The following is a 12,300-nucleotide window of genomic DNA, read 5'->3' on the forward strand; positions in this document are numbered from 1 at the left end:
GGGTGGCACATAAAAGACACCATTTCGAGCGTGGCCGTTTTCGTGCGGGTGACACGTAAAAGCACCCACTACACTCTCTGAGTGGTTGGCGTTAGGAAGGGCATCCAGCTGTAGAAACTCTGCCAAATCAGACTGGAGCCTGGTGTTGCTATCCGGTTTCACCAGTCCTCAGTCAAATCGTCCAACCCATGCTATCATGGAAAGCGGACGTTAAACGATGATGATGATGATGATGATGATGATGATGATAACTAACTACAAGCTCTCTCTGTGTCTTTCTCTCTTTCTCTCTCTCTCTCTCTCTCTCTCTTTCCTTCCTTCCCTCCTTCACTCCCTTTCTCTCTCCCTCCCTCATTCTCTTTCTCTCTCTCTCTCTCTTTCTCTCTCTCACACACACACATATTTTTCTGCCTGAACATACCATACAGTAAGTATGATTATGTACATACATATACATACAAAGGGAGGTATATACACTCATACAAATACATATATTCTTTTATTTGTTTCAGTCATTTGACTGAGACCATGCTGGAGCACCACCTTTATTCAAACAAATCAACCCCAGGACTTATTCTTTGTAAGCTTAGCACTTATTCTATCGGTCCCTTTTGCCGAACTGACATAAACACACCAGCATCGCTTGTCAAGCATGCTTTCCATGCTAGCATGGGTTGGACGATTTGACTGAAGACTGGCGAATCAGATGGTTGCACCAGACTCCAATCTGATCTGCTGATCTACAGCTGGATGCCCTTGCTAACGCCAACCACTCCAAGAGTAGTGGGTGCTTTTACATGCCACTGGCACGAGGGCCAGTCAGGTGGTACTGGCAATGGCTACGCTCAAATGGTATTTTTTACGCGCTACCTGCACAGGAGCCAGTCCAGCAGCACTAGCAATGACCTCGCTCAAAATTTTCTTCAAGTGCCAGTAAAGCGACGCTGGTAATGATCACGCTCAAATGGTGTTATTTACGTGCCACCAGCATGGAAGCCAGACAGCTGCTCTGGTAATGATCATGCTCAACGGTGCTGTTAGTGCTCCACTGGCATGGGTGCCAGTCATCGAATTTGGTTCAATTATGATTTTGATTTCACTTGCCCCAACAGGTCTTCGCAAGCAGAGTTTAGTGTCCAATGAAGGAAAGGTTGGCATGGGTGCCAGTCGTCGAATTTGGTTCGATTTCAATTTCATTTGCCTCAACATGAAGGAAAGGTACGAATAAGTGGGCTGGCTGCGGCCATGGATTATAGTCTCACTTGGCTTGCTGGGTCTTCTCATGCACAGCATATTTCCAAAGGTCTCGGTCACTAGTCATTGCCTCGGTGAGGCCTAATGTTCGAAGGTCATGCTTCACCACCTCATCCCAGGTCTTCCTAGGTCTACTTCTTTCACAGGTTCCCTCAACCGCTAGGCTGTGGCACTTTTTCACACAGTTATCCTCATCTATTCCCGCCAAATGACCATACCAGCGCAATCGTCTCTCTTGCACACCACAACTGACACTTCTTAGGTCCAACTTTTCTCTCAAGGTACTTACACTCTGTCGAGTATGCACACTGACATTACACATCCAGCGGAACTTTGTCCAGGCTATTCTTATTCTAGCAGCTACACTTTCAGCACACCCTCCCCCACTACTGACTTGGTCACCTAGGTAATGGAAGCTATCAACTAGTTTTTCTCCCTGGAATGTGGCAGAAGTTGTTCTGTGCACATTTTCAGTGTTTATTGCTCCTGAGCATCTGCCACATACAAAAACTATCTTCCTAGTTAGCCTTCCATTGATATTGCTGCACCTCTTATGTGTCCATAGCTTATACTGGGTATATCTTATAGAGTTTCTACCTCCTTTTCTACAGATCAAGCAGGGCCATCTACCTGAAGGGGTTTGCGGTTTGTCTACCTTCCTACTTATTAGGACTTTGGTTTTAGCTAGGTTGACTCTAAGGCCTTTCGATTCTAGTCCTTGCTTCTAGCAATTAGTGCAAGGTCATCCATGACCTTCATTACCTGATCCAACAACTTGATACCTCTGTAATTATTTGTATCTAAAGGATCACCTTTACCTTTGTAGCAGTTGACTATGGTGCTGTTACACCAGTCATTGGGTATGACTCTTTCATGTATTACCTGGTTAACTATACAGGTAACTAGGCTATAGCCGACACCACCAGATATTTTGAGCATCTCTGTGGTGAATCCTGATGGGTCGAGGGTTTTCCTGTTTTCACACCCTTAATTGCTTTATCTATCAAGGTACTGTCAATTTGGATAGCTGGTCCCTCTGTTGGGTTGACATTCAGCAGACTTTGTTTCTCTTATTCATTCTCTTTATTGAGCAACCTTTCATAGTGGTGTCTCCAAACCTCTCTCTTTGTAGCCTTGTTTAATGCAAGTGAACCATCATCATCCATGCGGACACATTTCTCTCCCACTACATCATGATTCTCTCTCACACACTGTCTTGCAACATGAAATACCTCAAGTCTTTGGTTCTCACAGCACAGAGCATTGGCAAATTTTTTCTTGTCTGCTTCCCCTCTGGCTAAATAAACCTGTCTCTTAGCTTACCTTCTGTCAGTCTGATACAGTTCCTTGCTACCACCGTTCTTCCTATCCTTCCAAGCCTGTTTCTTTTCTCTAATAGCCCTGTCAGCAACATTGTACCACAACCATTTACCTTAGGTCGAGAGGGGACTTTGCACCATCCACAGATCTAGTCAGTGGCCCTCAGCAGGTTGTCCCATAGAAACCTCCAGTTGTCTTCCACATCATGTGATGCTATATCCCCTTCTATTTTGTCAAAGGCTCTAAATCTCTGTCCAGAGTAATATGTCTCTTAAATCTCTTTAATCTTCCAGACCCATCTCCTCCATGCTGGTCGTCTTCTGGGAAACCATTTAGCCCTGATTCTGAAGTCGCTAACTACTAGTCTATGTTGTGGGGTACATTCTTTGCCTGGGAAGGTTTGGCATTTATAACTTTCCCAGGCAATATATTTATATATATATATATATATATATGTATATATACTTTATTTAAAAGCAGCAGAAATATAACAAAAAACTGTTACTCTGAGTTTCACGTTCCTGTTCATCGGACAGTTTTGTCCGATGAATGGGAACATGAAACTCTGAGTAACAGTTTTTTATTATATTTCTGCTGCTTTTAAATAAAGCATATTACTCTACGTATATGCACATACATTCATACACACACACACACACACACACATATATATACATGTACACAACCACATAAAAATAAACAAGCTTTTGACGGTTTTATAGATGTTTCAAAATAAAATTATGATGCTATGATGCTAGGTGTTCCCATTATTTTGTCCAACCCCTGTAGATATGTACTCATGCGTATATATACACACACATACATGTATACACACATGCACACACACACACACATACATACATACATACACATATCTGTATACTTCAACATGTGTGTGTCTGTATAAAAGGCGAATTAGTAAAGACATTTGAGTCATAGATACTAACAGTAGACTCTCTACATTTTGAGGTCTAAGTACACCAATGTCATCTTTGCCTTTCATCCTTTCAGGATGAATAAAGAATGTACCAGTCTAGAGCAATTGATTAAAGTAATTGGTCGCACTTCAAATGGGATGTTTATCAGTATGTGTTCCAACTTAGTGATTTCTGAGCTCAAACCCAGCCTTATGCTACCAAGGAAAAAAAAATGATGGTACATCTGTCAGGTGTTGCTATTGATAGATAATGTCCACAATGGAAAAAAAAAATCATAACAGAAATATAGTTTCTTTGGTTTGATCAAAAGGTTGGTTACCATCACCAAATATGTGTGTGTGTATGTGTCTTTATTGATGTAAGCTGGTATGTTAAGTTGTGTCTTTTTATGTCATAAATGTAACTTAGCAATTTGATAAATAGAAAGCAATAAAATAACAGTCAGATCAGACTGAAACAAATCATGGGATTGTTATGATTCCTTTCTACTATAGGCACAAGGTCAGAAATTTAGGGGGAGGGGACTAGTTGATTACATCGACCCAGTTTTCAGCTGGTACTTATTTTATTGATCCCGAAAAGACGAAAGGCAAAGGTAGACCTTGGTGGAATATGAACTCAGAACATAGCAGCCGATGAAATACTGCTAAACATTTTGCCTGGCACACTAACGATTCTGCCAGCTTTGCCACCTTGGGGTTGTTATGATTGAATAAATCAAGGTGGTGAGCTGGCAGAATTGTTAGCACACTGGGCAAAATGCTTAGTGGCATTTCATCCATCTTTACCTTGTGAGTTCAAATTCTGCCAAGGTTGATTTTGCCTTTCATCCTTTCGGGGTTAATAAAATAAATATTCGTAAAGCACTGGGATCACAGTAATCAACTTACCTCCTGCCCTTGCTGGCCTTGTGTCAAAACTAAAACTGAAACGATTAACTAAAACCCATGAAGACAGTGTTCCAGCATGACCCCAGTTCAATAACTAAAACCACAAACAGAATTAAGGAATTTCTCTTGATTAGTTGGCATATCATAGCATACTGTATAATAACACCAAAAGGATTACTAATTCAATGCTTTTTTCTCTTTATTGAATATTTTCTTTCCTTTTAATTTCAGTGAATGGAATAATTCACTCCACATTCTTTCGACAGAGAAATAACAATTGTTTACCTGTTCAATGGCAAACAGAGATGAGAGAAAAGTAAAATTTATTTATTACGAAAACTGTACATGTATCATCAAAACTGATAACAATTTTCATACAATTCTTAAGTTGAATTTTTCTTATAAACATATGGTGAAATTGTGACTTGTCCCTAATTTTCTTTACTTTGCATGAAATATTTGAAAGTAGTTTTACAAATGCTACTAACATCATAAATTAGAACAAATCTTTAAAACCACTCAAGTACTTCTTCTCCTTATAATTAAGTCATTTTATTTTTATTACTCATGTATACATATACCATTCATCATCATTGTTTAACGTCCGCTTTCCATGCTAGCATGGGTTGGACGATTTGACTGAGGACTGGTGAAACCAGATGGCTACACCAGGCTCCAATCTGATTTGGCAGAGTTTCTACAGCTGGATGCCCTTCCTAATGCCAACCACTCCGAGAGTGTAGTGGGTGCTTTTACGTGCCACCGGCACGAAGGCCAGTCAGGCGATACTGGCAACGATTTCGCTTGAAATGGTGTATTTTATGTGCCACCCGCACAAGGGCCAGTCCCGGGGCACTGGCAACGATCTCGCTCGAAAGTCCTTACACATGCCGTGGACACAAGTGCCATATTCAATATCAGTGTTTAGCCCCAGGTTAGTTCTAATCGATTGGATTTATTATTAAAGACATTCTAGCCATAACCAAGCCATCATTTAGGACTACATTATCCAATGTATCCTTTTTTTAAGACAGCACAATGTGATTTGAAGTAAATTTGGCTATATTCCTAACAAGGTGAATGACTACTTAGAGGTTCCTTTGACTCATGAAAATGTAATATTTTACCTTCATCTTAATATAAATTATCTCAGTATAATGAAATTTACTGATTTTGATGATTATGTTCTCTACCACCACTTATATTTTCAATATGATTAATGTTATTCATATACAAAACTTCACCACTAGCTGGCCAAGTTGAATTGAAGTGAATGAACAAGCCTTTGGAAGCTGACTTTCTCTAGAAGTTGATGGATCACTTAACTCTGTTATTTTCAGATGTGAAAAGAATCCCAAATCCATTGGTATTTAATGCAAAAACTAATATGCACATTACCACTATCAAACACAGAGTACTCACAAGGCAATGAGGAAGCCTCATCATAGCTGGCCTAAAAATGAACAAATCTTTCTCAAATCACATGCTACTATCTTAAAAAAAAAGGACACATCAAGTAGTGTAGTCCTAAAACAGACATTTAAAATAACACAAGGAAACCTCTTGCTTTTGTTTTAGAGGAAAACATTACTACCTCAGGTTCACTTTAGAAGAAAACATTGCTACCTCAGGTGACAAGAGCAAGGGGAGAAACTTTCATTTCCAACACAATATGCACTTCGCCAAACTGAATGCTTACAAATGCTCTAAAGCCTCTCTACAATATATCTTAGTGATTTTGATTTTGCTTACTAGTTACTACTAATTCCAAATATTTTAGTTCCTGTTACAATTTGTCAAAGTACTGAATGGTTATATTTTTCACGTTTTATATCATTAAGTACTTTAATTACCTTTTTATTTATGTATTTTCCTTTACAATTTACTTTAATTTCAGAATAATTACAAATATTTCAACTGGTATTTTATTTGGAATTATTTTTCTCATTGCAATATTCAGCCTTAAGGTATGAAGTTGACTTATTTTTGTAATAGATTTTTTAAATCAAAAGTCTACTGTATAATACAAGTAATGTTATTTCATAAATATCATGAGCTCCCCTCTCTTGCTAGTTCTCTCACTCTCCCCTACTTTCTTTCTCTTCCTATCTCACCCCACTTATTATTTTTCTCACTCTCTCTCTCTCTCTTCTATGTTACCCATTTTGTCATCACTTCTGATCCTTCTATCCCACTCCTCAACTCCCATTTTATATTTGACCTGCAATGTAGACAGACAAATTTGGCATCATTAATTGTACACTCTTTTCCTTCTCTTTGATAAAGTGCATCACACAAAACTCTTTATTCTAATGGTGTATTATTTTCATAGTACATGTCTTCAATTGTTATTTTGAACTATTCAGTTTGCTTTTTTTTTTAACAAATTTAAGTAATTTCTTTTAATGCTTTTTCACAGAGCTTTATTACAGTGATGGAAAAAGTCTCTTCATTCGCAATGAACACAATAAATATTTTAATCTTTTTTATGTACATTCAATCACGAAGAGACAAGAACAGGTGAATATTTTTTCATAAAATCATTTCAAAGACTATTATTATAGATCCTTGGAAAATGGCAACCAGATACCATGTGTTTTTGTTTTTTTTTCAGTTCATCTACCTTGTTTTCATGATAAACATCTGATTATCAGAATATATTTGAGGGGAATCCACAAAAGTGCGCAATATTCCCTAAGTAAAGCCGTATTTAAAACTTAATTAAAAATGAAATTTGCAATTTTTTCATTTTTACAATACTTACCTTTTCTAACCATATTTCTAATGAAATGCATGTGTTTTGGTTACTTTTGAAGATAATCAGAATTTGGAGGGATTTATTAAAATGAGATTTCTGTAATTAATCTGATATTTGGAACATTAATTAACTAAAGGTTTTTACATAAAACTGTGATGATGATTCTAATTTAAATATGATCACGTTAAAATTGTAATGCTTTATGTCATTAAGTCTGAGATGAGCTGGCATCAAAATACTTTTGATGTAACCTCTTGTACTATAATACTAAATCTCTGAATTTAATGAAAAGGTTAAAGAGTTTAATAAATATGTTGATCCGTACAAATGTGTATCACAGCCATGCAAGCAAAGTGAGGCATGTTAAGATAGCTCTATTAACTTTTCATCTAAGCAGATCTATGATAAAATAGATAAATAAGTTGTCCCTAAGAAGTGGAAATGGTCATGGATATAGCTTAAGTTCTTGTGCAGACTCCTTCATGTAATAAACAATGATATCCTTAAAATTTGAAGTAATGACACACACACAACCTGCATACTTGGTTCCAAGTCTAGCCATATAAAGTTTTCTCATATGAAAATAAGGATATAATACACCATATCAAGATTTATCAAAACCTCACCAATGTAGCAAAATAATATTGTAGATAGATTATGCCTTTGATTTCATTCCATAGTTAGGATTGCTTACTTACTGACATTAAGTGAAAAACTCTTAAGGTAGAAGAGGTGACAGGTTAATAACAAAGAATATAGCTCTCAAAGATGTTGCCTCCTAAGACTACTCCTTCACTACTACCTATGTCGACTTTTACACCATTTAAAGAATCAAATACTTCAAAATACAATTTTGAATGAACTTATATATTTCATGGATTTTTATAAACTTCCAACAGTTCAAAATATCTGTAGAATTTCCATTAGTACTGTAAGTATAGTAGTATTTTAGGACTATAGTTATGCCTTACAATCTTCACTTTCAAAATTCCAAGGCCAATACAGTTCCAGTAACATGTTGAGGCTGATTAACCCTTTCGTTATTATATTCTTATTAAAATATACTGATTTTATTTCAATTAATATTGAAAAACTGAAGAATTCATTAAAATAATTTTGTTGTTATTAAGCTGTTGTTTGGAACTTAAATTAACATGAAATTTTGATGGAAGGTTTTAATTTAAATCAGAAAGCTTGTATCACAGAACTAGGGGCAGTCTCATATCAAGAGTTAAACCAATTATAACTGTCCATCAAAACATGGCATCATACCAATTAATATAGACCTAGTTTGTCAATAACTGTGAAGGCACGTGGCTTAGTGGTTAGGGTATTCGGCTCACGATTGTATGGCCATGAGTTTGATTCCTGGCAGTGCATTGTGTTCTTGAGTGAGACACTTTATTTCATGTTACTCAGCTGGAAAAAATGAGCAGCAACTGTATTTCAAAGGGTCAGTCTTGTCACATTGAATCTCTCCGAGAACTACATTAAGGGCATGCATGTCTGTGGAGTGCTCAGCTACATGCACATTAATTTCACAAGCAGGTTGTTCTGTTGATCAGATCAACTGGACCCTTGTCATAAATGACAGAGTGCCAGTTTGTCAACAACATGGAACATAATTCAAGCAACTACCAGCATATCATTGGTATCTATCTGCACAGATATTAGTCACAGCCAAAAATGCCTACTGGTATTTGGTTATATCTTTATAGTGAATGGCAAAAACAGTAGCCCTGGACTATGTATTACATGTCTTGCAGTAGTTACACTCTTTTATGTTGAATTCAAGTCCCTGCAGAGTCAATAATATAGATTATCAATAGACACTAGACAAAATTTTGTTGGAGTCTGTATGAACTTCATATTTGTAGTCACTGACAAGTTGCTAGCACCAATGACATTTTTGTTTGAACCAAGTTGCTAAACCTACTAATAATAGCAACCAAATCTTCATCAAATCAACCCTACCATCTTGAACTGGTTATACTGGATATGTAAAACTTGATGGTCACAAGAAAATACTTTGCTCAGTTGATGTTGACTAAACTGGCAACACCAAATAATTTAGTGTGATTACTTTCACCAACATACTAATTACTTCATAGTTATTATCATTTCTACTATTGGATGAATTTCATTGACAGGATTTAAGTATGACCAATGTAAGACATTTTTCAGTCTGCTCCTACCACAAAGTAACTATATATTTAGTTAATATATCTGTGAGGAATTTTAGTATATGAGAAACAAGTTGTGCCAAAACAATCTATTTGATGCAATTTCTTTGGAGAGAAAAGTTTAAGGAATAATCAAAAGAAATGCATTAAGTTATTTTCTGATCAAAGGCAGGTTAATGTAGAACTCAGCTAATTAACAATAACCAGCCTGTCTCATTTAATTAAAGTTTAAAATTCCATACATGTTGCATTTAAAATCCATCCACTTTTTTTTTTTTTACACTCACTTTCCTACAGATGGGTTGGCTCTTGTTGGAACAATTGTTTTTACTGCTGAATCAGTAGAGAACAGAACCAGAGAAAGTAGAATTGAGATTTATTAATAAGCACAGGCACTAAATTTTGGGTTCCATCCTACTCATGAGAAATTTGATAGACAGAAACTGTACCAAATGCTACATGCACACACACACACACAAGGGCCAGCTGAAAAATTCATAGGTGACCAAGATAATCTCATGGAATGTGACCAAATGAAGGGTATTTTTCAACATAGTTCTTGCGGTCCACTCACTTCTTCCATTAGTGTTACAGTTGGATTTCATTGAAGAAGCTTTCATCCTCTTGGTCAAAAAAGTTATCAATAGCAAATATGACAACACAGTGATATAGGTTTCAACCAAATGTTTTTATATGTTGTGGAGCAGATGGGGCCAAATCAGGAGAATAGGTGGAAGTGATAAACCTGCTGAAAGCTAGTCATTTGAAACAAAGAACTAGTATGCTGAAGCATTGTCCTTTTTTCAGTTTTCCTGGTCTTAATAGCATTTCATAACAGCCCCAGCAAGTTGGCATAGTATTCTTCATTGATGGTGTGACCCTTTCGAAGATAATCAATAGACAATGCCTTTTGCATTCCCCAAATCTGACCTCCACCACCTTCCTGCAGATGAAATGATTTTGGAAGTCAGGAGGGGTGATTCTACTGCATGGATCCTCTCTTTCTCTCCTCCCATGATGTGATCAGTCTGGCAGTTTTGATCAAGTGGCAGAAGACATAACAACCAGGGCAGAAATCATCATGCCAAGCTCATTGTGCACAACATTCTCACAGGACATGTTAATAACATTGGCAATTTGACTTATAGTCAATCACCTGTCATCCATCACTATGTGATCATGATCAATGTTTTCCTCCGTGATGGCAGTTGCAGGACATTCAGACCACCTTGGGTCATTTTCAAGACTCTCTCTTCCCATCCAAAATTCAGCTGCCAACTTTTCCACTATTGATAAAGTGGGAGTGTCATCCCCTAATGTAGCAAGCATATATCAGCATGAATGTCCTTGGGAGCAGAACCCTTTTCCTGCAGGTATTTGATAACACCACTGCCAAATTTTGTTAATTTTCAAGAGTCACTACTAGTTACTTTTGAAACCTTCTTTGAACAGTCACATGTTAGTTTACCTGAAAAGAAGAGTTGGAATTAATGCATGCAAGGTTTCATAGCCCTAGCTTCACTCCTTCATAGACAGCTTATGAACTTTTCAGCCCACCCTCCTCTTTGTGAGTGTGTGTGTGTGTATATATATATATATATATATATATGTATGTCACACACACATGCATATTTGTTTCCATTGACAATATGCAACATTTGACATTCATTTCTCTTGTGTAAATATCACATACATCATTTGTCAATGGAGGCCAGTGGTGTAAAAAATACCTTACTTAAAAATCCAGTGAGGGCAATAGAAAGACATCAGGCTGTAGAATATAGCCTCAAGTTTTGCACCAGCATAGAAAATGAACATATTCAGAGACACAAACACTGGTTGTAGTACTCATGACCACATTGTCAATCATCCAGTACCGTAACTATTGTTTCTTCTTATTCAGGATCAATAGGAAATTAAAAAACTATCTTCATTGCTAAGGTTTGCTATGTAAATGCCTGCTATAAAGCTAACAGTATGTAACACTTCTAGTCATACCAAAGTAATAAAAACTAATGAAATCATTTAATGTTGCTCCACACAGCAGTGAATTATAATAATAATTGCTTGTCTACCTCCTACAGCTCTGTATAATTAATATATATATAGGTTAATAGAAACATATCCAGTATTAGAAAATGCAATTTTTAAAAAAAATCTCCACTTATAAGAATTTCTTTGAATAAAAAGCTTTAATCATTTTTTCTTTTTGATCTAGCAATGTGGAAATTCCCCTGCCAATGCCTAAATGGATGAATCTGATAAGCTATTTGTTGCCAGTATATTTTGGATTTGCAGTAATTTATGATGGGTTTCTTACAATAACAGATTACTTGGAATCTTCTAAACAACACAATAAAACACTGCATGCTTTATATTCTCATCAATAAACTAAGACATTCTATATGATAAATCATTGCCAAAACAATTGTCTTCCTCTTTATCTAATAAAAATTTATTTTTGAAGTCAAATATTCATTCTCTAAAATTGTTCACTTGTAATATGAACCTCTTACATTTTAGGGATATCTAGGAATATTAACAGCCAAAATCTTCATCTACAACTTAGTAATTTGAAAAATATTACTAAAAATAAAAATGGCAGGAATAAATGTTAAAATTTATTTGTGATTTTCATATTAATGGTTTAACTTATACAAAAGAGATTCTTGATCAAACAAAATGGCTGTTATGACAAACACTAAAATGTATTGCATGTATTTCATAAGTTAATTATGTAATTATGCACCAGCCCTACTTTAAATTGGTGAAATCTGCAGTGGCTGGGGAGAAATAAATAGATCAATTTCTATAACACTAACTTGCATGAAGGAAGACCAGTGAAGCCAACTTAGACAAATGAAAATATATATAAAGACCTTTAGGTGAGAAAACATTATGGCAGCCATATTTTTTACAGAAAGAAATGTCATTTAATGGTAATCTTGTTCGTATGA

General features: G+C 36.2%; 1 protein-coding gene across 1 annotated transcript in view; it reads left to right on the top strand.

The window, feature by feature from the left end:
• The window catches only part of LOC106871079 (uncharacterized), a 16,050-nt gene extending 4,241 nt beyond the window's left edge, over positions 1 to 11,809 (top strand). The window contains exons 3-6 of the mRNA XM_014917351.2: positions 4,634 to 4,718; positions 6,300 to 6,369; positions 6,822 to 6,922; positions 11,562 to 11,809. Coding sequence (XP_014772837.1) covers positions 4,634 to 4,718; positions 6,300 to 6,369; positions 6,822 to 6,922; positions 11,562 to 11,733 — 428 coding nt within the window. The 3' untranslated portion in view covers positions 11,734 to 11,809. The remainder of the gene's footprint in view (positions 1 to 4,633; positions 4,719 to 6,299; positions 6,370 to 6,821; positions 6,923 to 11,561) is intronic.
• The last annotated feature ends 491 nt before the right edge of the window (positions 11,810 to 12,300 follow it).

Source organism: Octopus bimaculoides, chromosome 1, assembly GCF_001194135.2.
Source record: "Octopus bimaculoides isolate UCB-OBI-ISO-001 chromosome 1, ASM119413v2, whole genome shotgun sequence".
Classification (NCBI taxonomy): Eukaryota; Metazoa; Mollusca; class Cephalopoda; order Octopoda; family Octopodidae; genus Octopus; species Octopus bimaculoides.